This window comes from Acromyrmex echinatior, chromosome 2 (assembly GCF_024713525.1).
Source record: "Acromyrmex echinatior isolate Ae372 chromosome 2, ASM2471352v2, whole genome shotgun sequence".
In the NCBI taxonomy this organism is placed as follows: domain Eukaryota; kingdom Metazoa; phylum Arthropoda; class Insecta; order Hymenoptera; family Formicidae; genus Acromyrmex; species Acromyrmex echinatior.
Window position 1 is genome coordinate 10,848,643 of NC_141853.1, and position 19,257 is coordinate 10,867,899.

Below are 19,257 nucleotides of genomic sequence, written 5' to 3' on the forward strand. Positions count from 1 at the left end.
CGAGAGCTTCTACGAACGTAAGCTTCAAGTATCTAAAATGAAAGAGAGGAGAGCGCAGGTGGGGATTATATCCAAAGAATATAGCGAACCGAAGCCCGTTAAAAGAAATAGCACGCGCGCGTATATCGAGTTTACTATATTAGTTAATATAGTGAGAAAGAATTTCTGAAGGAAGAAGGATAGATGAAAAAATATAAGGGAAAGATTAACCGCTATAGCGGAAAAGAGCATATAAAAAATCTGAGTGGAAATTCATTCTACAATAATCTCAATGGTAAAACAGAGTTTCGTGTTTGCGAACAGTGTATTGCGCTCAATGTAGCGTATATGTATTGGATTCAGCGATTGCTCCTACCTTCCAATTTCCCGTTGTTGACAAGAAGGGAATTGTTCGACTTCCTGGATGAATTACGCGACATTTGGCTTTGACTTGGACTGCTGTCTGTGCTCTTCTTCTCTAGCACATCGTGACAGCTGTACGATGTATGAGTGACCGTTAACATCGGATGCACGCTTCCTGAATCGTCCATGTGATTGCGTGAAATACAAGAAAAACAAACAATATGATCGATCAGCTTCGCAAGTTGATCTTCTATATGCAAGACATGATGCAGCGCTTTGAAAGATTCATTGGTTAAATATTCATTATCCGATCTGAACGTCTAATCTTCTCGAAGGCTATATTTTGTGTCTTCCGAGAAATGTACTCTCTAAAATCTTTGAAGTAGAATTTATCTCTAAAGAGTGAAATTTCACTCTTAAAAATTGTCAATTGAGTAACTCTTTTTCAACATTGATTCAATTGTCATTCTTTATCATTCTTTAAAAATTAGATTCCACTCCAAAGATTTTAGAGAACATTTGTTTATATGGAGTTTTTGATTTCTCGCGTTTCAAAGCAATAAGTTACATTAAGAATTACTCCACTTCCGAATTAAGTAAGCAAACATCTTTCCCCGTTTTTTCCTGATAAATACTATATCGTCTACAATGTTATGTTTAGGAATTAAAAATATATTCACGAGATAAATACGTGCACCATGTATATTTGTACAATGTCTCTATAGATCAACTTGGTAAAGAATCGAGAATCGATATTTAGAACGAATTTATTTTAACGAATGGTACCGTCGGACTTAAAAGAGTCTTCATTCAAAGCTTCTTTGGTCGGATCGATTGTTATTCATCCGCCATTTCAAAGCAAACAACTGCATACACATCGATATGTGATGCAGGGTAAAAAAATGGTTTCCAACCATTGGAATTGTCATTTTCGTTTTGCCTGCTTCTGACCTATTTTGTCGCAAGAGTATTCGTTTACCATAAAAATATAGCCTGAGAAACGGAAGGCCCGAGCGCTGCTGGTACAAATTGAGAAGAAAAATATTTGTATTAAAATAGTATTGATACAGTGACCATTTTGTGTTGGTTACTTCTTCAACAGAGCATTGTGTTACAATTTTACGTATCATTACACAATATAATTATATAATTATAAAACAAATTATTATTATTATATAATTATAAAAAAAATATAATTTATATAAATAAAATGATATTAAACATTAATTTTATTCTTCCTGGATTGTAGAAAGACTTCTACCTACATTAAAGAATGGAAAGAATTTATGTTATATATTATACAATACATTTCACATTATTGGATAAATTCATAATTTAACCGTTACACACGATATTGGGCTGTCAGTAAATAATTGAAAGGTATACTTTACCTGTTTTCGTTCTCGAGACTTCGCTTTCCGTTCTATGATGACCTAGAGCTTGCAATTTTTCCGTAATTCCGTGAATTTTGTCAGCCAGCGAGGATCCAACGTGACCCTCCGTGGATGCCCCGCCTGGTACGCCGGTGCTATTAACGTTACTGCTGGAAGTCGTGTGCGATGTAATTGCGGCGCAGGCAGTTGTTGAGGAGAGCACGGCCATCTCCTGGGAGCCAACAAACGCGGATAATACGTGGCTTTTAATTCCCGGCGCGAGCGCGCGCAAGTATCTCGTTTACGAGTATCTCTTATTGTCGCTTTTTATGTCGAAAGCGCGCTCCCCGCATGACGTGATATGCTTTTCTAGCTGGCCAATGTGATATCATTGCGATTGCAATGCGCGTTTCAGGTTTGTAGTGTCACGTCGTGACACTAAATTCGCATTAAAAATTCTCTTTTTCCTTTTTTCTTGTGACCAATTTGCGTTTATGGTACCTGTGTACTCGCAGTAGCGATAATATATACCATATATACCGGGAATCTTTATTAATTTAAACATGTGATACGTACTTTGAAGGCTTTTCCGTCCACTCCGCGCGAACCCTTCCTGACGAACGAAAGGAAAAGATGTCGGCATAATTCTTCCGGCGTATCGATCTCCAGATATGAATTCAGGAATTTGCGGAAACCCTCGTAATCGATGTCCTGGAATAGCCGAAAAGGAAATACTATTTAGTGAATTTCTTTAAAGAGTATAGAAATTTTAACAAGGCAAAAGTTAAAGCATAATCTAATTTCTATTATTAATTAAGTTTTATGACGCATGTGTTATAAATTAATGTCATAACGTAGAAACTAACTACTTTGACGATACATCACGGAAATCTATAATTAAAACAAAACTTGATATATTTTTAATTACGTATATTAAGCTTAATAATAAACTGGCAGATGAAAAATTAAAATTAAACGAATTGGCGATCGAATTTCTCCGTGTCGCGTTTTTTTTTAAATAATTGATAGTTGCAGTTAGAAGTATTTTCGTCACGAGTATCGAGAAAAAAAACGTCGTTAATTAATCCGGTATACGTAAGCCGCCCTCTCGTGTTCATTTCGATTCTGTTCGATCCAAATGAATTTCATTCGACAGAAGATTAAAGCCCAACGAAACGTGACGCTTCTGCCGGTACAATGAATCTCGCAAGGTGCACATTTCGTAAATGGACTGATTACAATTACATTCGGTGACGCGTATTTGGATTCCTCACGTTCTGGATGAATCGATAGTACTTGATGCGATTAACTATGCTTCGTTCATTACTATTCACAGAATTTGTTTCAGTGAGATTGCACGCTTAAGCCATCTTTCTTCTAATTGTAAGAGAGAAGTCTTTCTACGAAACTATCTAAAGTTTTTTAAACGACACCATTTCGGTGAATACATTCTCCAAATGTATTCACCGAAACGAGAAGCTTAATACATACGGGGTGAATACTAAGTACTCTAAAAGAGTAAATACTCTAAAAGATTTTAAGATTTAATACTCAATAAAAAATTTTACATCGTTCATAATTTATTCAACTATTTTATTATTGTAGCTTAAACCGCAAAGCTTTTGAAACATTTCATTTTTTAACTGTGCAAGATAAATGTTTAGTTCTCTAAAAGATTTTAAAGGGTTTCACAAATTTAAGATAAAAACTTCATATGATTATATGTCGACTTAATTTTAAAGATGTCAAAGTTGAAAGTAAAATTTCACATTCTTTCTAAAAATTTCGAAAACAACCTGGATTACTTTGATGAATCTTTATATATGTTTAAAGTTTCATTGAAATAAGTGATTTTCAAAATTATTTGAAAAAAACGAAACTTTCCCTCTTCAACTTTGATATATTGTACCTTTGAAATTATAAGTTGTTTCGGACATATGGTGTGACATATGAAGCTTTTGTCTTGAATTAGGTAGGAGGAATCCCTTAAAATTGTTTAGAGCCACCTAGTATCTGCCAACAATTGTTAAAAAACGAAATCTTAAAAAAAAAGTGAAATGTTTCGGAAGATTTGCGGTTAAAGCTAAACAATAACGAAATGGTTGAATGAATTACGAATGATGTAAAATGGTTATTGAGTATCTCTTTTGAGAATACAGTGCGCGTCTCATGAAAGAAAGACAATAAAATATTGAATTTAAACAATTTTACATAAAACAAAAAGTTTATCGAATATGTAAATGTATTTATTGAATAGAACACAATCAATTATCTTTATATAACTATCGTTTTATGTAACTATCGCTGTTGACTATAAAATCGATTATGATTGAATAAACATGTAATACAACTTAATCCATGATTGATTTGAAGTAATTAAATTGCGAAGAATATATCATCGAAATATGAATCTACTGTTGATTTTATACTTATTAGATAACGATTATAAATAATGAATTATTAAAGAAAATGGATTATTCAGAGAGAATATTTACACGGGAAGAATAGTTTTACTAAAGTATCTAAAAATTGAGCTAGATATAAATCACAGAAAATAATTTTATTAGTCTCAAAATAATTATGTAGGACGCTTAAGTTGATCAAAACTTTTTGCACTCTTGCTCGTCATGCTTGAAGTTTTCTCTCTCCCTACATAATTATTTTAATAATTCAAATAAAGTTATTCAGATCTGTATTTACCTAAATTTTTAAATATTTCAGTAAAATCATTCTTTCCGTGTATAAATATTTGCTACAATATATTAAGCTGTTCATATATTAAGCTGTAAATATATATTAAGTCGTAGGAAGAACTAAATTGCCAGTATAAGCAAAGTTATATTATATTATATAGTTGATAAATTTCGCTCAAATGTCGAAAGTGTTCCTAAAATCCGTAATATTTCCGCGCAGCCAGTTCATTCACTTTAATTAAAGCAGGAGCCAATTAAGCTGGAGAAAACTTCAAGCATGACGTACGCTTTCTGGGTAGAAAATTAGACAGAAAAGCGGCGGAGTTGCGGCATCGTTACATGACATCCGCACAATCGAAGGCGTTCGTGCGCGTCTTCGCGCGAACTTTTGCGAGACTAACAAAAAAGTTATCCAATTCCGGAAACGCACGGCCTACATTCCACTAAACTGAATCTGCATAGATATTGGGTCGATCTACCGCGAACAAGCGCGCATCCGCCTCTGGCGAAAATTCATTTGGCACTGAAATTCGTGCTTCACCTTGTAGAATCCGATTGGGATATAGCGGAAGTACGATTCGGTAAGGGAAGAGAAAAGGAGCTTGTTTCACGACCTGCGTGATTTAATTTTCCGCAATTTTCCGCTCGATTAATGATCAACGAGTGTATTGTGTTAGCGTCTATTCATTGCGAGCTCTTCAAGATTGGCATTCTTTCCTTCAACAATAACTCGTTTAAATATGCAGGCTCGTATTCAAAACGCATTTATAACGATGTTAGTGTGCATATAACATATAATATATTTACGTTACGTATACTATATATATAGAATTTCAGAAAAACGTGCGATAAAAGCGTGTGCTCAATATAGGTCGTAAAATGTTGAAATCAAGAGTACGAGGGAAGTTCGAGAAGTTCACAACCTGACACCGAAATGACGCCACAAATATCGAATTGGTATAATTTTCGACAAGATTGATCCAGCACGGAGCTACTGTTAAAATTTCAGACAGATATGTTCATTAGTTTCTTTGTTTCAGTCGTGTAAAACAACCAACTTTTGATTTTATCATGACAATGCATCCGCTCACACTTCTTCAATTGCAGTCACAAAATTGCACGAATTGCGCTTCAAATTGGTTCCGTACGCATCGTATTCATCAGATTTAGCTCCCAGTGATTTTTTTCCTTTTTCCAAACATGAAGAATTGGCTCGCAGGAAAAAGATCTATCTCAAATACTGAAGTAATCGATGAAACCAATGTTTACTTTAAACGAATAAGTGTATTGAACTGAAAGAGGACAATGTTAAAAGAAATTAAAAATAATGTGTTTCTTTATCAAGTTGCAAACTTTTCGAACTACCTTCTTGTTTAATCAGTGAAATGACTCGTCAATCTGAAGATGCTGATCAACTTAACTGACGCACCTTAAGTATGCATATTTTACAGCGTATAATCGTAAATTTTTAATTAGAATGAAACAAAAATCAACAGTTATAATTAAAGAGGAGATTTGTAAAACGCTAACCTAATTTCGAGTTTTATTTGAGTAGGTCTGAGAGAACCACTGTGACATTTATCAATATTCCTAACCAAGGACGCAGGGTGTCGCCTTTTTTTTCTTTTTTGTTCCGTTAAACCTGCGCTATGAGCAATAAAGTCGCAAGCAGAGAATGGTTGCAAAGGGCGCGGTTCGTGCTAGATCGTTGAAAATAAATTTGTAACAATTATGAATATCTTGCAGAATAACGAATTAATTAATAAATAAACAAATTATGTTTTGTTTTCATTCTTTCTCTAGTTTATGAAATAATAGAAATTCGTAGTTCCCAATAATTATAAAATATTTACATTTTTTCTTTGCCTTTCTTCGTTGACGTTAATCGGAAAACTGCGAACCGTTATTATTAGGAAGCTGCTGTTATTATTAAGAACATCTTGCTTCGCGTAATAAGTCATTCTTCCGTTCTAATTTGCGAGATCATTGCAGCTCTCGCGGTATTGTGTGGTAAATTAAATGGAAATTCTTTGACCTTACTTTGAATTTAAGTTTTATAAGTAGACTCAAGTAACTTCGAAAAGACGTCTTTCTTTTAGAAACTAATTTACACTATTATATATATATATGGTTCAATGAATAATAGTTATAATGTTTTTATCTCATTTGTTTTTATCTATGAAAGCTTGTAGTCGTGCATTTGTTTAATTCAATAAATATTATTAAATAGACTTACATTAAAAATGTAGCATATAACAAATTTATATCATATCGTCGCATTGATAAAAAAATGTCACAAATAAAAAATTAGCATTTTTAAAATAATAAAAAGAAATTGACTCTAAAAACTTATATATTGTTGTGGAAAAACGATATAAATCTTATACATTGCTATGAAACACAATTTTGGATACAATCTTATATTAAGATTACAGTGTTTGAATTTTGAAAACTCATGGCATAATTTTAAAGAGTACATTATAATTGAAAGTATAACATGGAAAGAAAATGGAGGCATGCATATCCATTATTCTAATTAGGACATTGTTCCAATTCAGAAAGAATTTTAAAAGTACTCTATTAAAAAGTTATTAAATTTGTGTTTAATACAAATCTTCTCTTATTAAATATATCCGTTCTATCGTTTTTTTAATTTCTAATATAATTCTAAAAGCTCTAATTGACAACTCGATAATTCTCTGCAGTATTCTTTTTATTCAAATAAGATTTCATATTATTTTTTATAGACGGAACCAACGGTAGATTTTTGCTTATTCTCTATTGAATTTTCACATAATTTTCCTACGTCAGCGAAATATCTGGATTTACTACTGAGCCGTTAACGTGTCTGCGTCTGTTGGTCGTAATCCTATTTTGTGCATCAATTCCGTAGCTATATATAGCGTATGTAGTCGAATGTGTTCTATTATCGACATTTTGCAGTTAAAATGATTTAACTTCAGCCTACGATATTTCTAATTAACTAACCGCTTTCATATTTTTATCTTGCGATTTAACCTAACTTGATTGTTACGAGCACTTGATTCGAAATATTCATTCGATTCAATTACAATTCGTGTGGTTGCGCATTTGAAGTGGTTCATTTGAAACTTTTGAAATAGAAGCTTTAGAAAATTATAATTTCAAATGAAGGTTGATACTCGACGCACAAAGGCAATTCGTACGTGCTTTGATTTAAATGAAGTTACGTTTACTTGATACACATCGATAATTCGAATAACATTAGTTGCTTAATAAATTTGAAAGTATATATTAATATAGTTTGAAACATAGATCAACATTACGAAACATATTATTTCATTAGGTGAATTAAAATGTCATTTTCTGGCATACAATTTTGACAATTTAAGAATTCCAGTATCAAATATATCTAACTTTCTTTCCTTAAATATTACGATATTGTGTATTAATAATTGGACGATTTTTAATAGTGCTTTTTTAAATATAATTATACCTAATAATAAAAGTGATAAAATTTTTATCGGTCTTGAAGAAACCATATTATATCGAGGACATCACGGAAAGCATCACATTTACACGATCGCATAATAAACCGTTTTATGAAATAAAACATTTCCGCTAAGCGAGGAAATGTTCACGTGAATGGCGCAGGAGGTGGCCATTAAGCTCTAGGGACAGAGTCGTTAGGGAAGGGGGATGAGAGGGCGAAATTCGAAGGGAGAGAAACGAGGTCATCCTGAATGGTCACGTAAGGGAGTGGTGGTGACGTCAGTGCGGTGGTGACGTCATAGTAACAGCGTCATAACTACATCGGAAAAATAGGTCGCAGAGGGTGAGAGCGAACACGAGAGAGAGAGAGAGAGAGAGAGAGAGAGAGAGAGAGAGAGAGAGAGAGACAGAGAAAGAATGCATTGCCCGTTCATTCGATCATGATATTGAAGAAAATTATATGTTTTCAGTTGAAGTGAAAACGTGTCATTTCGAGAATGACACATTTTCTGAGATTTTAGACGGCAATCTTTTGAAATTATTTGGAAAGCTCTGATAAAATAACGAATAAATATAAATTTTTACTTTCGAGATGATTGTCCTGTCTGATTTATGTGAGGGATAGTATTGATTTAAGCACTTCCATATACTTTAAATGCATATTGATTCCTTTAAGAGAGTAAGTTAACTAGTTTTCCACGCGGTAATTTTAATTAATAACAGTAAGTTATTAAAACTTTAGTTTGCTAGTACTAGGATATTTGATATTGAGAATCTATTAGTAGCAAAAAAGAAAGACCTTCCATAAAATTTTCATTGCGAAAAAAACTCAAATTTGTTTGAAAATGATTGACAGAAAGTGTCACAGAAGCGAGAAATGGTGCTTAATAAAACATATGTATCGGTTTATTTATCAGCACGATAATTTTTCGTTTCCACCACGAAACATCGATAGACTTACATGAATAATTCATAAAAACGGCATTTGCATACACTTTGATCGCATTTAACGTACGACAATATTGACGGGTTTATGTGTGCCGGGCGGCTGTGCAATAAAAATAAACACGTTGCTAACAAAAACGCGCGAAACGTTGCCGCTGTGGAATCGTGAATATCGCAACCACATTCTTCCCGGATCGAAAATAGAGATTGACCTCGATTGCGATCAAGATCATGTCGTGTCACAAGCTGACGATATCACGTCACTTAGGACCTGTCACTTGTTCACCTCATCCTTCACGTCGGACCAGCAAACACCGCGGATTGTGGCTTCTCGGCTTTACACCAGAAATGATAGCCACGCATTACTCTGTTATCTCATGTTCGTTTTTCAAAACGATAATCTTTCACACGAAAAGTATCAATGTCTTTAAAGTCTCATTATTTAACTTATCTCGTTACTGCAGAACGATGCTGTTTTTTAAATAACAATGTACACAGTAAATTTAGAACTCGTAAGGGTAGCAATTCTTAAGTATGAGACTCCCTCCCTTAGAGGGAGTTTTACAAGCAACGTAACTTGCTTATATACTGATACGAGGAAGTATTACGATTATTCTTTATTCACTTGTGGACGCTTTTATTACCAGGCGTAAAGTTTATCGTCGAACGAACCTTTCGATACTTCCACTTAAAGTGAATCTACAACGCCCGATCGTCGCCTGCGTTTGAAATGGGCGAACTTACACGTGTGAACGGTACTTAAGAGCAGCTTAAGACGAACATACACACCGACATCCGTGATAGCGATCATTCGATAGGGGGTGGGGTCGCACTGTGTAAACAATTTAGGCATCAAGAATAGCTCAATTGTCCATATACCTGGTTATAAGAAGACTCCAAAGGCTGTTCTCGAGGCGGGGTGGCTTCAATTAAAAGCTCTTACAGTGGGGGACCCACACCCTGTTCAAACATAATAAACTTCTCACCCTCACTTGTACAATCCTCGCGATCAGGATATATCGCATTACACATATTTTTTGCGCGCTTCCTGCGCTTTGTATAGACATGGCCTCTTTTACGCGTTTATAAATGGCCATTCCTGTAAGCCAAGAAACGCTTGCTATGAAACGAGCGTATATTTTTGTAGTTTAATAACTTGTCTATCATTTTCTTTCTTCTTTAGCTTGTGAAATTACGAATAGGAATGCAGGAAATAAATAAGTTTTAACTGTAATCGTATTTCTATAAATATGTTATCGCTAGATTAAGCGGTATAACTAACTTTTCTAATTTTGTTAGTGCTATCACTGCGAGGACATTACGACTTAAAATGTTAAAACGTAATGAAGTTATAAAATTACGAGTTATGCAAGATTGATCGATGAAATTTGCTTATTTGCTTTTGATAATTTTATAAATAAAATATTAGCTTTCTTCAAAGCACAACATCGCTAATGTGTAATAAGCTTATTTCATAAGTCGGATAACTGCGAAGCAACAATTAATGATACAGTTACGCAAGCAAATGTTGTTTTTATGCAGATATTTCAGTAGCAAAGCGTAAAGTCCAAGGTAAAATATAATATGATCACTAATTAGCATAACAATTTCACAGTTTGCTACAAAGTTAAAAGTTGACTCGGAATCCGTTTCTTTGTTACGCAGTGCGCGTTCAAGTTCTTCTCAAATTTATTTGCTTTTCTGATTTGTTCAAATTTAATTTGGCATAGTTTTCACGCAAGGGCATTTTACATAAGGCCGGCTGACTATTTCTATATTAGATTCATATCTCTCGTTCTCCGCTTAGAAGCTATAAAATTCCATTGCCGTATGTGAGACCGCCTTTTTGGATCATTGTCTCGCGCTAAAGTTCGCCCAAGTGTCGAATTTCATAAAATGTTGTCTAAAGCATATCGAATAGCTGTTTCGATAATTCAATTCGATATGACATCGATGCAAATCCTTTGTAGCGACATTGGTCCATCAATGCCTCCGGCTGCATAACTAAAGTTTGCCGAAAGTAAAATAGTTACTGCAGCAGTTTACCTCTGGGATTTCTTTCTGCACAGCACATCCCTGAGGAAAGATAACATATTCATTGGGAAGAATTTTGTGCTTCATGCTTTCATTATCTATTTCCATTACATAAATCAAAGAAGTTTTGTTGAACATCCCTCTATGCATAATGAGATGTTAATTCTCGTATATTCGGCAATGTTGAGATCCGCTATTTTGATGTTGAATATAAATGTAATTCTTATTTTTCAAGGTTCATATTTATCAGAGAGAGAGAGAAAGAGAGAGAGAGAGAGAGAGAGAGAGAGAGAGAGAGAGAAAGAGAGAGAGAGAGAGAGAGAGGGAGATCTTTTAACATGTTCTGAAAAAAATTTGGATCATGGACGAATCAGAATTACTATTTAATCCAACCAGACCATTTTTCTAAGTATATTATAGAATGCTGCAATTGAAACTAATTTATTCCTTTAACAAGTGCAGAGTATAATTTTTAGATTAAATTTCTTTGATACCATCTTTGATACCGTCTTTTGTAAAAGCGACAGTGCAAAAATCCGTAAAATTTCGGTCCTTAATATTTCTGGAGATGAAGAGTTGAATATCGTGAAACATTATTAAGTAAAAATTTAATTTTCATTATACGTCTTTCGAAAATTTTTTATTATAATTAATATCCCTTTTAATTAAGAATTATTATTATCATCAAAAATATCTAGTGGAATTAAATATACGCAATTATAAATCGCCGAGACAATCAAGTTCTAACGTTTCAGTGTAAATATCGCGCTGATTTTTTACAGAAATACTGCAGTGCTTTTGACTTAATTTTTTTTTTTTAGTATGTGGTTGTACCACGTTCGTTTACCGGAAAATTACGTAGAATATTTATGTTGAATGGCGAGCGTCTTTCGGGGCTCAGTTTAAACTCGAACCTTTCCCTGCTCTCATAAACGAAATATGTATTCCATCCACTTTTTATCTATGGCACACGTGTAACACGTCATCCCTTTAAAGAAATATTTTCCGCCAAGATAGGGAAAGGACTGAATTTCCTGTCGCTAAATTCAATATTTCCCGCAAATTCTGCACCAAATGGTTGAAAGCCGCGAGTAAAACGAAAAATTGGAAGAAAGATTACAAAATTCTTTATAGTTATTTGTTCGAATGATCGTTACAGACACAACTAACTTGACACTTTAATCTTCAAAGTCAAGAGATTAATGTTTCTATGCACCGTTACATTTTCATTTTCTGTTGAATTTTCAGCTTATATATCTAAGTTATATATAGAACGTTCTAAAACGACATTTTAAACTTGGGATATTTGCGCAACTAAATATGAAGTATTGAGTGCAAAAGTTTTGATGGGTTTTGTAATAGGTGTCATATACAGGTTTTATACAGTTTTATGATAATACTAATAGATATATTTATGTTCCTTCTCAGCTCTCGAATTAAATAATAGATTCTAGTTGATTTTGTTGTTTTTAATTGAAATTGAAAATGAGTATTGATAGATTCCATTTATAATTATAATGGATTTCCGAGGAACAAGCATTTTAAATAACATTTGCGTCATATTTGGAGAAAACGCTGTGTCGATTACAACCTGTGAAAGAAACGGTTTACAAGATTTAAATAGAGATTTTTAATTTCGATTTTAATTTCTCGAAATTTTTTAAATATTAAAATGTGGTAATCTATCAATTTTTTACTTTGCGATAACTATTTGTGTCGAAATGGCGAATTAGTATTAAATTGTATATAATATCATCAATCGACATCTATCACGAAATCCATTAAAACTTTTGCAATTATCCAGTAAAAATGATGATGTTTATGATGATGGTTTATTACATCATGAAGTTTTCTTATATAAATCATATATTTGATAAATGCGTTTGTACAAGAATACATTTTTAAAGAAGATTATTGACATATTTACGTCATCTATCCGAAACTATAACGAGTATCGCATTTATTCAAAATAAATAATTACGATGATGTTCGCTAAGAATAATGTGTTAGTGTTTTCGAGAATTTCGAATTGTTACGAATTACTTGTGAAAAGAAAATTGAACCCTGACTTTACGTGAGTAAAGTTTAAGAGATAGATTTTGCAAATTTGACGTCTTCACGTTATAACGCTTTAACCATTGATACGTAAATTTGTATTCAAAAGACCGTCATCCCGCCCTTCATCCTGAATTAACTTCTTGAAAATTTTTCTTAACATGATGAAATCTCGACTATGTTATCTTATTCACTCATCTTTTTAGAAAAATTCCAAGTTTAAAAAGTACAATCTTACAAATTTCTATCTGAAATGATCGGCAATGATTCAATTCTTGCTACTTGAAGTTCAAGTAGTATAAGTCAAGTTATTATACTTACAGGTATTCTAAGAATTCTTAAAGAGACAATGAATATACATGAGACTCGAAGGCTATTAAGACAATTAATACTATGATCTCTTGAATAATGTTCATCAGTGTTTCATTAATAACGTGCATAATATTTACAAGATATTTTTCAAATAATTATTCATTCTTTCAAAAATAATCGATTTTCACAGAAAAAATTGATTATGCTAAATACAGAGAAAATCGAATGAAACGATATTAAAATTTACTCGACAAAAATATATAATTTGTACCTGATAAAAATATATAATTTATATCTGATAAAAATATATATGTAATTTATTTTCTGCTGACTCGTGTCATTTAAAGCACATCTCATATTTATTCATATATCTACATAATGTTATATTTACTAGTGAATATAACTAGAGTACTCAGAGAGAGAGAGAGAGAGAGAGAGAGAGAGAGAGAGAGGAGAGAGAGAGAGAGAGAGAGAGAGAGAGAGAGAGAGAGGAGAGTACATGGATATATTAAACCATGCTTTTCTCTTACATAATTCACACCAGTTTATCGGTAGTTTAGTAACTCTCATACCGAAGTGTGTAACATGAAAAGGCAGCAAAACGCGTGAACACTATACGCTCAATTCCGTGAGCATGACAGGCAAATACACATCATCTAAATATACAATATACCAGCCAGCTGATATTCCCGAAATAGCTGCCTGCTGTGTTTGTTTCTGCAATGGCGACTATGCCGTCATACAATTCCGTATGCACTTGATATGATGTTTGTTTGTGAGTATAGAAGCGCTATTCTCTCACACATGTAACGTATGGACAAGGTAGTAGAAAGTAGAAAATCGTGGGCGCGTATTATACATAAACTCACAAGGCGATCATATCTTTGTGCGACATATTATCCAAAAATAATAAAAATTCCAATCGTAAATGATTATCTTGAGGTTGCGCGAAAAAAAGGCAGAGAGAGTTTCGTAAATATAACGTTAAATAAAAAAAAGCAATATTGACAAACCATTTTTTTACAAAAGCTTGTTTTTCTGTATATTAACGAGATATTTTTTAACGAATTCGCCAGGAAATATAATAAAATGCATATTTAGACTATGTGGGAGTTAATTAAAGCATTTTTTTTCTTTTAAATCCGCGATACTGCATGCTATTTACAGTTATGAAGTTATAGCTCGATCAGAGACATGCAAAATAGATAAATCTAAATTGGATGTAGATATGCGAAGGCAAGTTATACAAAAATGTCAGCAAAAAAGAGAAGACTTTAGAAATTGCAGTATTATCTATATACCGCATTCACTTTATTTCAGCCCATTCACTCGCGCTAGAGATCAAGATATAAACTATATATCATGATTGTTTCTGTATTGGATGAGCCTTTCCATTCCATGGGAGATACGATAGTGAAATAGTTACGAAAATACGCGAGATATCGGAACACAGGCACAAATAGCGTTTGATGTTTTTTTATCAACGTAATCCTTAAGATAGTATCTATAATACTTTTTTCTATTTCTCTCTTTTTTTCATACACCCGAAAAGGATAATTTTGCTGAAGTAACTAAAAATTTAGTTAGATTTGAAAATAATTGGATCATCAAAATAATTATGTAGGAAATTCAAACATAATGAGCAATGCTGCAGAAATTTTTGATATCTTAGCAACCAGCTTGAACTAGTTTTACATAATTATTTTAATAGTTCAATAAAATTATTTTCAGATCTGTATCTAGCTACATTTTTAGACGTTTCAGCAAAATCGTTTTATCCATGCACTCTTTTTTTACGAGTATTTCTAAGATTTATAAGGGATTTTAATTTTAATTACGTTATCTTCATAATTTTATACAACTGTTACGCATAATAAGAATCGTTAAAAATTCTCTATCCAATTTTACATTCATCCTTTTTTGAAACATTTATTAATTATTCATAAAATTCATTTCTCCAGAGCTTACTGAATTTCTATTTCTATGACTATACAGAATTATATCACACGATTTTTCATTTATTATTTTGCAATACTCATGTTTATATTACTTCCGTAAAAGCGGTTTTCATTTTTCTAAAGGATAAATAAACAATTATACATTTTCTGTAATCTTTTATTATATGTATAATAATTTTAATAGAATTATAAACTTTAAGAATAAATCTTTTTTATCATGATATTTGCATTATGTTAGTTTCAGAAATTGTACTCTCTAAAAGTGAATCAGTGTATTATCACACACACATACACATTGACTTCATTTTTAGAAGTTATGGTTTTTACAGATTGAATCTGGAGAAAATCATAATCTTTAAAAGTGAATCAGTGCATTATTACTGAAAAACAGTAAATATTCGCTGACGATTACATCAGTTGTAAGTGTAGCACTGAAGTCAATGAAAATACACTGATTCATTTTTACAGAGTATAAAATTAGGTTTCAGATTCGTTATCAAACGCTGTATATATGCGTCATTCGAGTTTTTCTTGATAACCCTATTTCGTTTCGTTCGATATTATATGAAAGTATTATATGTATATATATTATTTATATATATATATATATATATATATATATATATATATATATATATATATGAATATAAGATATAAAAAACTGATTGACAAGAAACACGCTAAAATTACACAAATTTTTATCTTTAAAACTTTATTAAAAGTACAAAGATCTTCACACATTTTTTGGTAATAAAATTCATGATCCAGTTACGCGAATACATTTCTTTCTCTATAAACGAATAAAAAGTTTCGTGTGACGATTAAAAACTTTACCAATTTGTAAAAAAACTTTTTCGAATAGAGGTAATTTAAGATAGACAAAGCCAAAAATTTAGGAGGCAATTTAAGATAGACAAAGCCAAAAAATTACGTGGACAAACACACGCAGGTTTGTCGATGCGACCATGTAAATATTAGGGATGGTGACGTCGTATCACAGATGCATACCACATGCAATTCTGAGGGCACCGACCTCGGCTACCCTGAGCAAGCACTGAACTGCAGGTAGTGACGTCATTGACAAAGTCTCTCTCTTTCGTTTCCATGGATACAATGACGTCATACTTTCCGTGTGATGTATACGGCAGGTTTTCGAAAATTGTATTCCTCGTGACGGGCAAGATAACTAAAAATATCCGACAAGAATAGATTCCTTTTTCCTTGAAAACGAGATGAGAACTGTCAGGTTTTTATGATTCCCAGTTCTTCAATTTCAAAAGCTTAAAAGTCGTCATGTATAGTATGTAATAAATCAATAATAAATCAATAATAGAAATTTTCCCAAATATCCCTTTCCTCTGGAATGTAAAAAAGAAAGAAAGATCGTAATAACAGAAAAGGAATTAGATTAACTTTGATTACTAGTGATCTCAGTTTAACTTCGTCTTTCTTTTCCTTTATTTTTCTAACTTCCCTTCTTGTTTCTCATCCGCTTATCCGCTTTGTAAATGAAAACTTTACATTATGCGAAAATTCAATCTCGACAAAAAGTTTGTATTTGAATTTATATTGTAATAGTTAATAATATTATACAATGATATTTTCGCTGTACAATAGATTTGCGATAATCATTTGCTTAATATAAGTTACTTTAAGAATTTACGGTGTGTGATTCACTTAAAAAATTAAAGCATCTTCTAAAAAAATCATGCACATTTTATTATAAATGTTTTACGATATTTTACAAGAAAACGCGATGTGCAGAAGATCTTATTTCGGACCAATAAATGATTTGTATTTTCGGGTTTCGTTAATCCAATAGCTCAGATTTATATTTATTCAATTGGTAAATAACATTCCCATCGACTCGTATAAATGAAAGGGAGACGTACGAAACGCGGCGTGAGATAGTGAATGAAAAGCAGGAGACAGCTTCATCCTGGATCCTCATTTAATACCGATCAAGTCGAATCGATCGTGTCAGTCCTTTACAATCTCGTCGTTCGTCCGGCAATAAGAGCAAACGATGGATTGCCTGGAATGTAATGAAGAAAAGGGATTGGATTGCCGCGGATCAGCCTCCGAGTGCCGCTTTAATTTCGCGTTTCTTCCTTCTGCTTGGATAAAAGCGCATGCACGGCTAACCGAACGGACGGCAAATATTTCCTTGTGACGTCGCTGAAAAGGCAGCGAGAGAGAAGTTTCATCGTGCACGAAGAAGAACCTCCGGCCTTTTGGCATGTTCTCTCCCTTATTCTCTCGGTTCTGTCACACTCTATTTCTTTCAACCTCACGCATATCGTTCTTTCTTCATTATGTCTTTCATTAAGATATCTTTCAGAAAGATGATACATCTATGCATCACGTTCGGCAAATGAAAAATGCTGTTCCTCTTACTGAGAGAGCGTGAAAGATTTCCCTCCTGCTTACATACATAAGTTCTCTTCGGTTGCTCTCCGTGTTTCACGTGTGGTGTTGATTGCTAGTCACATCTAGATTTCAAGGGTTCACCTCACGAACTGTCGTGAATGTAATAAAGTTGTTACGTGTGTTTACATGTTTTCAACTGCACGTTGGAATAACGACTGTTACGGCAATACGTAGAAATATTACGATCGCATCTGAATGATTTATGATCTCTCGAACACGTGCGTGACTGCACACACTTACACCTAAGTTGCTTGCTTCAGGAGGAGTTTGTTTAATTAAGAGTCGAGTTGACGTGTTGAAATGTAGTTTTATAGCTTGATAGTTTGTTTTTTAACGCGAAGATTCTTGAAAATTTCGCACGATTCCAATTTAATAATCTCGAGTTATTTCATGCACTATTCCAGTGAGAAAAATGATTTAAAAAAATCTATATAAGTAAGTATTTTAACGGCATGATGTCTCAGCTTTGGGAAATTCAAAAGAGAAAGATAGAAATCAAATTTTGTTACTGAAAAAGCTTCCTATTGTTTGCATTGAGCTATTGATGATTGTCTTCATTGGACAACTGCACGTCTAAATCTCCTCCAAATATCACAAAGTTCTGAGCATAATATTCGATAAATGTTAACTCCACTGTTCAATAACAGAGCGTGGGTGAGGCGAGGTTTCCTCTGCAAGCTCAGCAATTGCCCTTTCCCGGATATTCTCGGATAGCAGATACATTTACTGAGAAAGAGTTGTGAATTATACAGCTTTCTCCCCCCCTCCCTCTCTCTCTCTCTCTATCGTTACGAGAAACTTCATTCGAGCACCAGGCGATACAAGTTTTTCTTTATCGTCCGCGTACTTTATTACCGTGATGTTTACGAGTAACCGCTTTGCCTCTCGACATTTTCATCGTCCATCGTTTATCCCTTTGATGCTACAATATATCCTTCGGCACCGTCGACACTGTCACCGAATTGATAGCTACTGTATCGGTACACCAGCAAATAATAGCGATGTTGCTGTCAATCGATCTTTTTGTTCGGCGACGTGACGTGATCCTGCGGGTTTATAACAAAATCACTGGAAATGGGGTTTAGCGTAACTAAACGTAATTTAATCCAAAGAGAAACTAATGGCTCATGCAAAATAGAGCAATATTTGTTTTTATCCTCTGTAAAACCGTATAAAATACTTTGGCTGTTTGCTCGTTACGCCGCTTTCGAATTGTGCGATTTTTTTTTGTAACGTGAATGTGAATGTTCTCAAAAAATAAGTTCTATGAATTGTTTAAAGTAGCATGTTTCTTATTACTAATTAGACAGAAATTTCTCGTATTTATTTCAAAATTTAGGCCGAATATTAAAAAAAATGTACATGTGAATTTTCTGTATGTAATATTGTAGAAATTTAATAATATTCTTTTAATTATTGAATTGAAGAAGTATATATACATACTTTAGAGTTGTTTTCTTCTTACTTAACTACATCTGTTTTCTTGATTGATTGCTATCTTACTCCAAGATATTTTAAATTCACAAGTTTCTCGCCGATCACATCAGAAAGCACTGCTACGTTATGTGCATAAGAAGCGATTTGGTGAGATTTATACAAATGATTGCAATGCGACTAACAATATTCAGCGACGTATGGGAGGAA

At 33.1% G+C, this 19,257-nt stretch overlaps 1 protein-coding gene across 1 annotated transcript in view; it reads right to left on the minus strand.

Moving 5' to 3' along the window:
• The window catches only part of Dgk (diacyl glycerol kinase 1), a 100,401-nt gene that overhangs the window by 17,728 nt on the left and 63,416 nt on the right, over window positions 1-19,257 (minus strand). The window contains exons 4-6 of the mRNA XM_011060484.2: window positions 2,292-2,426; window positions 1,734-1,947; window positions 356-517 (exon numbers count right to left, since the gene is read on the minus strand). Coding sequence (XP_011058786.1) covers window positions 356-517; window positions 1,734-1,947; window positions 2,292-2,426 — 511 coding nt within the window. The remainder of the gene's footprint in view (window positions 1-355; window positions 518-1,733; window positions 1,948-2,291; window positions 2,427-19,257) is intronic.